The following is a 14,658-nucleotide window of genomic DNA, read 5'->3' as shown; positions in this document are numbered from 1 at the left end:
CATCATCAGCGTTTCCTGATGCAGACATGCTAGCAGCCCTATGAGGCTTTATATGGTTATATTGGTGTTTGGAGCATTGACAATGCTAACAGGCTAATGTTTAGCAGGTGTAATGTTTACCAAATTCACACTGTTAGTTTAGCATCTTAGCTTGTTAGCATGCTAAACTGTGACAATTAGTCAAAAATCACAGCTGTAGGTACAAAGTAGAGCCGAGACTGACGGGAATGTCATTATTTTAGAACTTTTTTGGTCATAAATCTAAATAAAAGAGACCTGATGAAGGCCATAAATATAAAGTGAGCTTAACCATGTTCAGGAGAAATGTTTAACCGTTGTTACAAAGTCTCAGTTCAACACAACTCAGAGTTCATTAGTTAATTTATTTGGCATTTTAAAGATATATATTTTAACTGCATTCATCAAAATATTTGCATAAAACTCCACAGGTCAACTTTAAAAAAAAAAAAAAAAAAAAAAAATCAAAACATGTAACTTCATGAACGAGCAAAAATAAACAAAATAAGAAAGTAAAGTACTAAAAATTAAGTTAGCTACAAAAAGCCTGTTAGATTACAAACCAACCACAGGCTAACGTTTTAACACATTTTACATAAAACTGAACTGATTATCCAAACAGTGAAGAGTTAACGTTTGTATTCTTCAGTTTCCTACAGAGGGCAGCAGAGAGCAGGATGTAAATTCATCACATTGGAGAAAACAGTTCAGTTTACTTTGTAGGTAAGATTACATTTGTACTCGTGAGTGGAAAAGACTCAAACAATTAGAGGATCCATACTCTCACAGATTGTGTTCATCCTGTACGGACCGAGCAGTAAACTACGAGACTTCTGTTAAATGACGATTAATCTGATATAAACTTTAAGAGGTGAGGATGTGAAAAGTGTGTTTTTCTTCAGACGAAGTCCCTGGACCTCTTAATGGCACAGCAGAGCATCATGCTGAAGATCATGCCGAAGATCTGAGGAAGAGGAAGCAGGAATATAAACATTTGATTTATCGTTTATGATAAAAATTAAACTTGTTGTGAACATGAAAACATATAGGAATATAACATTCAATATAATAGACAGTAACAGTAAAATGTTTATACTGTAATGTAGTAAAAGTATATATGTAATGAGAACAGGATGTAGAAAGATATGTCTACTTGTGACTAACAACATTTTAATGCTGCAATTATTGTGGCTGCAAAAAATATATATAATCATCAATCTTTCGCTTAATAATAATATCTTTATTTATAGCACATTTCCTACAAACTATGTAGCTCAAAGCGCTGCAAAATTAAAAAAAAAAATCAATTTTTAGAACAATTAAATTCAACAGATGAATAAAGACTTTAGAGTTCTTTTCCAGTCAGAAAAGGTTTTTTTTGTTACGTCTCTTAGATGTTTGAGCTTCACTGTGCAGAATGATGTAAATGCAGCGTTTGACACTAGGCGGTCATTTTTGACACGTTTCCTGTCGACTATCTTTTTCCTGCAGTTTGTGAAACAGTAAAAACATGAGCAGAGGTGAGAGGATGTGTGGTGTGTGTGTGTGTGTGTGTGTGTGTGTGTGTGTGTGTGTGGGGGGGGGGGGGGGGGTTAAACTAACAACTCACAGGGTTGGAGATGGAAACTTAAGACATTTCTGTGTAGAGCTTGGCAAGAGAATCACACCAGACTTTCATTTAATAATCAATCAAGATCTTTTTTGTCCTTATTCTGATCATTTGAATCATCTCATTCAGCAAAAAAAAAAAAAAAAAAAGTTGTTTTATTAAAGTGACACAAGATAAAGTCGGTCCTTCGTCCACAGACTCACCATGATGATTCCGATACCGATGCCGACTCCGCCGATGATGTGCAGCTTGTTGTTGAACACCTCGTCAATGGCAGCTGGACAGCTCTGATATATAAACAGCAGAGAGGGAGAACGTGAGAGACATTTATTTTGAAATTCATAAAGAAAAAAAATAGGACAGTAAGGAAGAACATTTTAATTAAAACAGGCTCTTTTGAGGTGAGCAGGTGGCAGCATCCTGTTAGAGCCGATCTGTTGGCAACTTGTAGTTTGATGACCTACATTCAGATTTATTAATATGCGTTTGTAAATATACATTTATGTGGAAATGTGCGTCCGTTGTAGTTTGTCCTTTGCTGATCTTTTAGATAAGTGCTTTATAAATAACGTTTATTATTATCAACCGCATTAACAAGATATGTTTTTAGATGAAACCTTCGTTGGACAACATGAGACTAAAAGCCGACAATTCAGTGTTAAATAAAACAACTTTTTCTACTATCCATGTAACAAAACTAAGACTGATCAGTTGACAGCCAGGCATTTCCCATCATGCCCTGGAACATTCAGTTGGTGGACAGCAATCACAGCGCCTGGCTCGTAAAAACTGCGGCCGCCTCCATCTCGTGAGGTCATCGTTGAGGTTAGAGCGAGACGCGATCACGTCGAACACAAATCTAGCCGCCGGTGATCGATTCTGCGCCGGACCTGCTCACCTCAAACTAAACCTATTGTGATGTCTCCATTGTGACATGAATGGGTCAGATAAACCCCGTCCGCATGTTGCGTTACCGTGGTGATGAGGACCTCCAGACCCTCCTTTTTGGGACAGATATCTTTGGCGGCATCAATCACCGTCCCCGTTGGACCGCAGCAGTCAAGCTGTGAAGAGGAAACGAGAACACCAAAACTTTTAGTTCCTCCAAGAGAAAATACAAACGCAAGACAAATCATACAATTAATCAATTCATTGATAAAGTCATCAGACAACATGCAAGAGCAGCCAATTAGCACTAAACACAAAGAACTTTCACTAGTTTTGCAGAAATTTGGTCTAAAACCAAACTATTGGAGGATTTCAAATGTTGAAGATACAATAGACCTTTTTTACGGCGGACATAAGTGTGTGTGTGTGTGTGTGTGTGTGTGTGTGTGTGTGTGTGTGTGTGTGTGTGTGTGTGTGTGTGTGTGTGTGTGTGTGTGCTCACTCCAAAGTGGATGAGACGCAGCGACTCCTTCAGCGCGTCCTGTCTGGTGCTTTTGTAGTTGTCGTAAGTCTGCTTGTAGAACTCTGTGACTTCTTCCACCACCTGAAGAAAAAACAAATGAAAAGAAATCACAAACTGCAGACCCTGACATCAGACAACAGAACGTGTGTGTGTGTGTGTGGTTGTGTGTTGTGTGTACCGTGTGCGTGTTGGAGAGACCCCAGATCCCAGCAGCCACTTCCACAGCGAAGATGATGAGCAGGAAGAGGAAGAACTAAAATCGAGAAAACAAGAGAGTCAGCATGTTTGTTGATCTCCAGGTGATATGAAAACATTTACTTATTTTTATATATATATTTATATATAAATATATATATATATAAAATTTTATAATTATACAATACTCTCAATACAGATTTTTTTTTTAAATACACTACATTTTATAACGCTTGTGACCAAAGTTGGGATTCTGCTCTTGCAAAGAGCACCTCTTCTAACCTACACAGACAAGGGCATTGTGGGTAACCATACGTTGTTGTTTTACGTGCAGGTATAGAAAGAATATATATAAAATATGTAAAGTAGCCGAGGCATCTAGTTTTAAAAAGGATGTGCTAATCGGTTAAAGTTCAAAGACAAAATGAACTTAAGGTTTTGACACATTTGTGTAGTTCTATTTCCATAATGATCTGTTCATGTGTCGACTGTGAAGAACGACTCACCAATCCCAGCATGCACGGCGACTCTTTGATGGCGCCGCAGCATCCCAGGAAGCCCACGACCATCATCAGAGCTCCGGCCGCAATCAGGATGTAGACACCTGCAGAACGACAAGACGCACATCAGAGACGGGAGAGGAAATATCTTACCACATTCACTCTTCTGCAAAATAACTCTCTGATCAGAGTCATTGATCAGACCAACATGGACGTATTGATGCTGAAATATTAGTCGAGATGGTCAATAACTGAAGCGATTTGACCTGACTTTTCCGCTTTTTTTTTCAGCAAAAATAATTGTGGCATTCTGCTTGGATTATTGTGAAACAAAAACAAACAAACGATCAATCAACTGTCGTCATCTGAGCTGAATCAAACAAACCATGAGGTCAATGTAGTGAGAAGATACATTATACATTTACTTAAGTACTGTACTCTTATAAAAAGGTATTTAATCGTTTTCTTTTCACATCACTTTCTACTTCCACTCCACTAAAACTCAGAGGGAAATATTGTACTTTTAAAGTTTTTTTTCCCCCCACATAAAACCCATAAAGAGCTTAGAAAATATGATGCCTTGCACAGCAAACAGTTAACCAATTAATCATTGACTGAAAATGAATTACCGACCATTTAGTTTTGTTTGTATTTTACGTTTAAGTATTATTTTTAGTGTAAAAACATGTCATGGTTCCAGCTTCTAAAATGTTAAAATTGACTGCTTTTTTTCCGTTTAATTATTTCTATTTAATGATTGTGTGTATTTTTTGTCCTGTATTGAGTACTTTTCATACTTTAACTTTCCTGATTATACCAACATACTTTTACTTTATTCACATGTTGAGTGCAGGAGTATTTGACAGTTCTTTTAAAAGTAAGGGATCTGAATACTTCACTAGCTTTTTCCTCTGAAGTCTGATGTTATCAAACTTCCACATCACTGAGGTACTTGTTACTGCGGTTCATAGTCATATATATATTATTTTTTTTTTTTAAAAATCAGATCAAAACTGACACCTGCATTATCACAAACAAAACTACACCCTAACACACACAGAACTTAATGATTTGCTTCTCGTAGGTTTCTTTGCATCAGCAATTTGCAATCAGTCAGGTTACTGATTTTACTCCAGGCAGATACACAAGACTGTGGAGGTGTTGTTGTTGTTGTTGTTCTTCCCTCTGGATGTAGTTATAAATTATATTCAGCAAAACATCTCGTCAACAAATCATAAATTACTGTGAAGACGCTTCTTTGTTTCCAAACATCGACTGTAAAAACTAATTAGAAAAATGATTTCAGCGCCATCGATAAAAAAAACAAAAACATCTTTACTGTCGTCTGATCTGGTTTTCATGATGATGAGTCATTAAAGAAAAAGTTAAAAATATGAATGTAGGATAACAATAACAACCGCACTGATGACATGGGTACATCAACCACACACACACACAAAGATTCCTCCTCCCAAGCGGTTATTTAGATGTTTGTCATTTCAAAGCAATCCTCCTCACAGCCCACTTCACTCTTCAGTTTGATGGAAGCGAAACACAAACAATGACAGGAGGGAGGGAGGGAGTCTTTTTCTCTTTCGTTCCTCGGAGAACACAAAAGAGGAGAAACAAAGGCGTCCCTGTCAGCCAGTGAAGAATGAGAGCTGTGTGTGTTGGGCTCTGCCAGGCCGGAGCAGCCTCCTCGCTTTGGCCTCAGCTGCCCCTCTGTACGCCCCGCAGTCTGGTTCTCCAGCTCGGGGTTTGTTCCTGTTGTATCGCTACGATCCATCCATCAGCTCACATTTTGACACGTGCATGAAACATCCAATGCTCTTATCACGAAGCAAAAAAAAAACCAAAACGATAGCAGTGTAGAAGAAAAATGTATATCTTTAGGATTTATAAACTGTATTTTATATTGCCTTTGAATTCCTGCCTGTTGTGTCTGTAACAGTAACCTCTGTCCAGACAGAAACTAATTTACATTAATTAACAAACCTCTGTGAATGAACCCTTTTGGTGTATTGCCCTGTAGGAGGTCACACCTTAATGAATTAATCACCTTTTATTTTTGTAGAACAGACGTGTATGTAAATCCACGACTACAGACTTGTGAGTTGGGTACTCAGACACAACGCACTCTCTGAACTGACAATGAATACCATATCTTGGGTGCTGATTGATCAAAGGTCCTTTGTCCTTCCTGAGAAGCTTAGCCCAACCCACACCATTCGTTTAACTGTTGTTTACAGGAACCCTGTATACAATCTTGACCAGAACCTACTGTAGAGAATTCTACAAGCTTGTTGTGGAGTTCTGTCTCCACTGCGCAGTGAATAAAGCTCATCTGAACTAGCCACAGAATTGGACCTGAAAGAAACTTTTCTCCGACAGCCGGGACTGTATCCATAAAAACAAACATTACATTACATTACAAACGTGACATGTTCGTGGTGGGTTGCTGTGGGCTCAAAGTCCCCGAGGATTTGATGAAGTTTGACTAGATTATCTTTATACGCCTCTCGCTAGTTGAAAAAACACCAGCAAAGTTCAAAAGTTGCTTTAAAGTGAAGACCACCGTCAAAGCGAACCAAAGCAATGAAGACTTTGGTTACTTTGGACTCTTTGACACAAGGAATTACTAATACAGTTTGGTCAGAAGTCAGAAAAGTAAAGCATTTCCATAGAAGCCCCCTAATGTGAAGATGATTATCGGGTAAACTCCTGTTTGATGTGTGTTAAATTGAAGTTTTCTCTAAAAAGGAGCACTGGCTCATTGTGGTTTAGGAAACTCTTTGATTCAAAGCTTTTTCCACACTGCTGGGATGTTATTCCAACACTGAGCTAACCTGAAGACTCCACAGTGTCCCAGTGAGAAGGGAACATGATGGGAGTCATGGGATGTTGCTTGTGTGATATCTTAAGGCCTTACCGGTGAAGAAGACTGTAGGCGCGTCCTCTCCTTCAAACAGTCCTGCTGTCCTGGAGTCAAAACGCAGCCATAGGCCCACAGCCAGCACCCCGGTACCTGCTAGCTACAGGAGACAGAAGATAAATGAAAAGGGTCAGACTCCAAAAAACAAGGAATTAAAGTCTTTACTGTCACCTTTAAGTTATAACGACAGAGAACATGGTGTCAATGAGGATAATACTGTTAAAAAGGTGCAAGACCCCACATTACTTCACCAACACGAAGCTAATGGAGGACATTTGATTGATTTATTTACCCATCTACCAAGGACTGTGATCATTAAACATTTCAGTTTCTACCTCAATATAAATATGACTGAGTTAGCTTGTGAGCTAATGTTTAGTTTGATGCTATATTAAAGTTCAGAATGTTGAATTCAGCTCCTTTAAGTTATTGTTCAGTGGCACTAATAACATTCACACATTATCATCCGTATTAATGTCCACATACTTGTACTAACAAGAGCTAAATGCTAATGCTAATACAAACATACATTCACGTTATAAACAATAACTATGCATTCTACCATACTATTCCTTTGAGTGGCAGATATACCAGGAAGAGGGTCAAAGTTCAAAGTGCAACATTATGAGGAAGTAGTGAGTCCCAATTGAATGCATACAGCACATACTTCTTTTAAGGGCAGCTGCAGTATGCACTAAAAGTACATCGAATAAGTATGTGTGTGCAGTTGATGTATACCACTCCCCCACAATGCATTGCACAAACGGATCACCTTGTCCCATTGAACGTGTTGCTGGTAATAGGGTTAAAAGTGATGATTTATTTTATACCATAAAAGACAGTGGTGTATATACTGTGTACAGTTAGCAGGTAGTATGCAAAGGGAAATGGCTAACATCTGCTAAAACTAACTAAACACAAAATACAGCTGAGGCTCATGGGAATGCGATTACTTTTGCAGGCATTTGGTCATTAACCAAATTATTGGACAAATCAATGTTAGATGAAAAGTCATGGGATCACTAAGGTCATTACAATTTATCCTGAGAGGAATATGATGGTCTGTATAAAGGCAAACCATCTACTGCAATAGTTGAGGTATTTGAGTCTGTAGAAAACACTGTGCTGGATTCTACTCGACAGAACGAGCTGCTTCACATTCCCCACACACATTGTCCCGAATGCCAAACCCACCCAGCAGAACCAAATAAACAAGCAGATCTAGTACAATCACTTATCTGTCCTTATCCAGAACATTTTTTTATTAAGTCATACAGTGCAAAACAAGCAGATAAAAGGAGAGTCATAGTGTGTGTGTGTGTGTGTGTTTTCCAGGATGTTAACCACGGTAATAATGACCCACTGGAATGACTCAATGTCTCCTCAGCAACCACAAAACACAAGTTTACATCAGCTCCTTGTCACCACCCAAATAACTTCCATAACATCCAACAGCGCAATTATGACGTCCGTGTTGTTGTGCAACAGGTGGTGGGAGGAGACAAAGCGTCCGTGCTAACTGGAAGCATTTTGCCCCGACATGTCCTGATGTCCTTGAATCACTGGACCGTCTCACACGCACACACACATCACAACAATGTGGACCCAGCTCAGCGTAGGGGTGTAGAGACGTAGGATACTGGCCTGTGAGAAACCAGAGACTGAAATTCTATTACTGACCTGTTCATTGACTGATAGGTGCGTAAACAACCAGACATCACTGAATCAAACATGAACTGTAATGAAGCAGTCATCAATATTACGCTTCACAGTTTAACTTAACTAATGAATAAATAAACAATAATGATGCTGCAAAATCATGTCACAAATCCATGGGATCAATTTCCCTGAAATAAGAATAAATAAACAATAATGATTTGCAAAATTTTTTTTTTTTTTTTTTTTTTTTTTTAAAAGGTTAGTCTTAGTCTTCAGTATTAGTTTACTGAAGACTTTTTTTATTTATTTTTTTATTTGCATAACTACTCGTGACATGTCCATAATTCAATATCCAAATATACAAAGAACAAACAAACACCTTGGGGAGCTGCTTTACTATGAACACAACTACAGTGAACACGCCCCCCACCACCACCAAAAGAAAACAAAGCTTTAAATGATGTTTCATGCATCACCAACAATAAGTGGAAGCTAAAGATCACATTTCTAAGAAAACTTGGTACTTGTTAGCTGAATCCCTCAACTTGGGGCACAACGTTTTGTTCCAAAATGCAACAACAAAGTAAGGCTCATGGGTATTGTAGTATTCAGAGCCGTACCGACGGACAAAACACGATTTAAAAGAGAGACTAACTTGAAATACTTAAACCTGGTGGTCTTAACAGAAACTTACAACTTGAAATTATCAAACAGAATTTCAATGTTCAGTAACATTGAGGATGTAAATAAAGGGAAAAAAATGAAATACCTCATTACAAAGTACTATACTTGCGTGTGATTAAATATCCAGATACAGAACTGCCTCTGGAAGCGTCATTAATTATTGGCCAATTTACTACTCAAAGGAAGTCATTTGCCACCACATCTATAGATCTGTCTGCAAAACTTCTCATGACATGAACTGTAGTCAGAGTCACACAGACAAACCTCATCAACTATCAAAACGTACACACGGAGCCCCGAGCTCAGACTGAAGCTGAAAAAGTTTGAGTTATTGTGAACTTTAGGATTCATTTGTTGGCGTATTTACTGAGAGATAGACTGAAAATAAACAGTATGTACATTCAAAAGGGTTTAAAATGCATTCAATCAGTTCACAGCTTTTGTAAAGTGAGGGTAAGTTAGCATAAGAACATACGTTGGAGTGTGAAGTAAACAACAACTAGTTAGTTTTACATTTATCCTGCCACTATATTCAGTTGCACAATCTGAGTGTAGACACCGATGGGCTGTAAGGTGTCAAAAAACACACTACAAACTCAACAAGCAGCAAACATATGCAGACAATTGTCTCGAGGTCGTCATACAGGACACTTTAATTTGCATATCAACAAAACATAAGTAAACCAGCGTTGGAGCAGCAGTGGTGACGATGTGTTCTGTGGTGTGTGTAGCTCTGTTAGCCAAACACACCGTTCAAAAATTGGTTGGGTAAATCCCACAGCTATGTTTGAACTGGAGCAGAGCAGAGCTCTTTACATATTCAAATGCAACAATTAGCAAAACCGGGCCAGGGGTTTTAGCCTAGCTTAGCACAAAGATCTTTCAATCTAACATGTCTTTTATAGAGATTTTTTCTCTTTACAGACAATGAAGGGCATGGAGAGTAATTTGAATTAGCACTCGATATATTCTTGTTTTCACTACGTCCTGGCTGTATAAACAGGAAATGCTTGCGTGCTGAATGGAAGTAAAAAGCTCTCAGGAGAGTTGTGTGTTTGTGTAGTCAAGACAGCGATGAGCCGTCTTAAAAGATCCTGGATGAAACCGCCCTTTCCCCTCGAGTTTCTCATTAGCTCTCATTAACCACAAAAAGACACTCTGCAGCACCATTAGAAGAGCAACAGCAACATAAATGAATTATTTAGACATTTGGCAGCTTTTATAAACCTCAACAAAAAGGCCCAACGCCTTAAAAGCACAAGAGACAGCAGTAAAACCGCATGACGTTCAAACACAAACACAAACAGAACTGAACTAGTAATGAGTTTCTTGTAAAGGAGATATCCTCAAAGACAATGTGGATCGATGGAATTGTAGTCTTTTAGAGACAGGAACAAGAAACCCAATTTATTTACAGAAATGTGAATTTTCACCAACAGCTCAGTAACATTTTAGAACAAATAAACCGATCTAATCAGATGTTTATGCCTCCCTCTAAATCAGCTGTTATCTCATAGTTGTCTGTGCAATCATCACACTGAAAGAGCAGACTCACGTTGTAAAAACAGTCATTGAACATGGACTCAACAGTCCGTGTGTTTGTCTAACACTGTGAACAGGCCAGAACAGTAGTAAACGGACTTTGGTTATTTAGGAATAAATCTGTGTGAAATATGCAAATGGTTAAATAACTTCCAGTCATTTCACACCAAAAAAACAACCTCCTTTGGGATTTCAAACAATAATTTTCGCTTTAATTCTACAGCGGATGTCGAACCTTTGTTTATCTTTTGGAGATCAAACTTTGCAGAGATGTTCAAATACAGGACAAAAAACTAAACTGGAATGTGAAGCTCAAAAAAAAAAAAAACAATGAATACATTTCAGACAGACACTTGCTATAGAAATAAAGATTATTACCAGTATGAAAATTTGCTTATACAATAAAGATTTTAGTGGCCGCTGCAAGAACTGATCCATCCTTAAAATAGACATACATTAACATTAAATCAAGAATATCAAACACTTGTAGAAGGATGAGGTCCTGATGATTTCTCCTTCACTATTTCTAATGGAAATATCAAACAACTTTAACATTGAATGTACCCTGATCTGCCTAAATGTTATAAAATGTGGAAGAATATTTTAAAAATATGATGAGGTGAACTGGCTAGTTAATTGTTGAATTCAGTAAAATGTCAAGAAGTGACTTTAAAGTGCTTTATTCCGCTCAACCAACAGCCCAATTTACAGAAAGAAAGCAGCAGATTTTCACATTTAAGAAGCTAAAACAGACTTTTAAGGCTTCATACATGACTTAAATGAACATTTATTATCAAAAATTGTGATAGCAAATGTTATTTATCTTGTAAACCGGCTCATCCACTGTATTTATGGTAATTTTCCAAAATTAAAAATACTGATCTAGACCAAATGAAAACTGCTGTGAATACATTTATGAATTATTTAGCACCGCTGATTCTACATTCAATATAAATTGAGATTGTTTTTTCCAACAACACCATGTGTGTGTTTTAGTGTCATGGCATTTTCCTGAGGGGACAATGTGGCCGAGACGCCAGGTGAAAGTACTTAATCAATCGTGCTCCTGTTTTCACTTGGAGGACATTTTCAGCCCCAATAATATGTTGTTTTTACTTCAGGAATTAATTCTTAAATTCAGCAGAATTTCAAGCATTTCTAACCCTTAGAGACCGAGCTTAAAATAAGGCAAAAAAAACTATTTACACTCCATAAAACAAAAGTTAAGCAGATTCTCACCTCAAACAATACACAGAAACAAATTCCTCAAACATAAACTGATCTAAAACTTGTTTTTAACTTGGTTAAAACCTCGTTTTAAGTAAAACATAACCCAGAGTCTCATGTATCAACCACAACTCCCATTGTGTACGTGACACTACATACCCAGAAGAGAAAGTTGAACACAAACACCAAGTATTTGATACACTGCAGTGCTCCCATGGCTCCAACGGCTCCAATGACCACGTCAAGATATAGATGTTTTTAAGAAGAAAATCCAAATGATAGTGTCCTCTGTTCAAAGAGTTAAACCAGCTTCTTTGTGGCAAGACAAAGTGACAGTGAGAAGATTTTTTTTTTTTTTTTTGTGAACCACACCCTTGCATGGCTCACCTGGGTATACTTAGGAAGTGAGGGGGGAGGGGCTGGGTGGAGAGAGGAGGTGGGAGGAGGAAGGATATGTGGGAGTGATATTGTCTTTCAGCAGATTCCAAACAGAGGACTGTGAGGTTTAAATCAGAGCAGGTGAATGCAATCATCAAACAGGTTAATGATTTAGAGAACTAAAGATAAAGGTCTGACAACCATCGGTTTATAATGAGATCAATTCATTTATATTCTGTATTTGATCAAACCGTCCTCACATTTCTTGAAATAAACTGCTTTGCCAAAACGACAAACATTATTGTTGGTCTGTTCCACATCTTCATAATAGCAAACTATAGAGCTGTGATCATTTACTGATTGATTTATTGGTTCATTATTGTGTTTGACGACTCTTTAATCAAAATGAAATATCATTTGGGAGATTTCACGTTTCTTGTGTCTCGTCATATGAAAGACAAAACGTGAACGCTTTGTTGATTTATATAAATGTGTATTCATTTTATATGAGTACATAAATATTTACTGATAGTTTTGTTTATCTTTTTGTAAAAACAACAAAATATCCCTAAAGCCCCAAATACATGCAAGCATGCGTGTGGTAAAAAAAAAAAATCAATCAATATTTATTGTTACAAGATAAAATCACATTTATGTTTTATTTTTCATTTGGTTTCGTTATCTAGAGTTAGTCTAAAAAATGCTGAATATAGTGAAAAGAGCGAATCACTATTCTGGAAAAAAGCCAAATGTAATGTCTTCTAAAAACTGCGTCAATATTTCAAAAGATATTCATTAAATATAGTATTACACAATGAAAAGAAGCAAATCGTCATATTTTGCGAGAAACAATGAAATAGTGAATATTTAGAATTATTCAATGATAAATAACTTGATTACCTAAATTGAAGACAATGACAGATGAGGGTATTGATTATTGAATTAATTATGAAATTGTTTTTTAAAAAAAAAGATAAATGAAGCTTCACAGGTGTATTCACACACACACACACACACACACACACACACACACACACACACACACACACACACACACACGCCTCCTGGTTCTGGGGTTCAGTGGTGTTTTGGCATTGGTAACTCGAGCTGCCCTCCTCTCCCAGTAGACCCAGTGAAACCAACAACACCAGCTTTGTCTCCAGGCTGCTGAAGCCTCCCCCATCTCTCACCCTCTTTCTCTCCTTTTGCTCCCTTCATTCTCTCTCTCATCCGCCATTAGCTATTTTGTTGGGCAAGTGTGCTGCTGTCCACGCTGCAGCCGAAAAAGGAGTGTCACAAATTATTAAAATATTAGGAGTAAGAGAGATACATAGAGACACAAAAATGATTGATATAAGGAGAGGAGGATGAGCTCCAGACATAAGAAGAAAGACTGAAGCTTTGAGAAAAAGTAGTGGACAACCGTTGAAGGTGCCAACAACATTAAACACAAGAAAAGAAGGATTATTGATAGAGATTGGACTAAAACACGCCCCCTGCTGGCCTTCATCAACATTTTCCTGACATGCTGCAAGCCCAGAAAAGGTTCACAAAAGCCCAAACAACAGAGCAAATGTTTCATTTAGACACAAATGGCACAAACTACTTAAAGGACTGATCCAACAGCTTGCATTCTTTATTTCAAATCTGCCATCAAGACCATAGAACTACTATAACAAGAAAAAAAATGCAAATTATTACAATTGTCTCGATATTGAATGGATCGGCTGTTTGGTTGAATACGTCTGGATGCCATCAATAAAAAAAATGTTGTGCAAAACACACAAAACAGTTGTTGACACATCTGTCCGTGTCATCTGACAGCACAAGCATTAAATAAACAAGCGATTGCTAATCAAGGCTGACATTAACTGGGACAGCTTTATAGTTTAGATGTGACAATAACCAACTGCTATATTTATAAATGATTGGTCACAGAGACAATAATGAAAGTAGTAGTGGGCAGGAAGTCAATCAAAATCCTAAATGTCTCAAAAATTGTCTCAAGTTTACCCGAAAAAGCTTGTAAAAGACAAACTTTCATGGTTGGAACGTTTGATTTAGGGTGAATGATGCACTTCCAAATGTTTCTGTGTCAGCCATTTACAGTGTTGCATGGAAGCGGTGTGTTTGTGTGATGGGGGTATTTACAGACGCATTTTAAGTGTAACAAAACGATAAAGTCTCTTCAGTTTGTGTTTACCAACGGCATGTTGTCCGTCCTGCCGGCTCATGAGGCCTAGCGTGTCATATAGTAAGTAGTATTACCTGGTGGGAATGTCCTCTATCTGAAAATGTCAACAAAAGATGGCTGCACAGCTAAAAGAATGGTGAAGGTCCAATAACTGTAGAATTTTTCTTTTTGAACTAGTTTTGTGAAAGTGATGCAACATTTGAAGCTTGTTTTAGTTGGTACTGATTTAGATTGTTAGCTGGATCCTGAAAGTACTGTACTTAAATACAATTTTGAGGTACTTGAACTTCACATGAGTTTTTCCATTTC

At 37.6% G+C, this 14,658-nt stretch overlaps 1 protein-coding gene across 1 annotated transcript; it reads right to left on the bottom strand.

Annotated features, from left to right (window-relative positions):
* Positions 1 to 364: 364 nt before the first annotated feature.
* Positions 365 to 12,187, bottom strand: cd9b (CD9 molecule b). The gene is made up of 8 exons (XM_054624566.1): positions 11,937 to 12,187; positions 6,663 to 6,765; positions 3,740 to 3,837; positions 3,217 to 3,291; positions 3,018 to 3,119; positions 2,602 to 2,691; positions 1,831 to 1,914; positions 365 to 982 (listed from the first exon to the last, which is right to left on the bottom strand). The coding sequence occupies exons 1-8, from the start codon at positions 11,991 to 11,993 to the stop codon at positions 917 to 919; spliced, it is 675 nt and encodes a 224-aa protein (XP_054480541.1). The 5' UTR covers positions 11,994 to 12,187; the 3' UTR covers positions 365 to 916.
* Between the last annotated feature and the right edge of the window lie 2,471 nt (positions 12,188 to 14,658).

This window comes from Anoplopoma fimbria, chromosome 23 (genome assembly GCF_027596085.1).
Source record: "Anoplopoma fimbria isolate UVic2021 breed Golden Eagle Sablefish chromosome 23, Afim_UVic_2022, whole genome shotgun sequence".
Classification (NCBI taxonomy): domain Eukaryota; kingdom Metazoa; phylum Chordata; class Actinopteri; order Perciformes; family Anoplopomatidae; genus Anoplopoma; species Anoplopoma fimbria.
The sequence above is the reverse complement of the archived record's forward strand: the minus strand, read 5'-3'. Positions and strand labels throughout refer to the sequence as shown.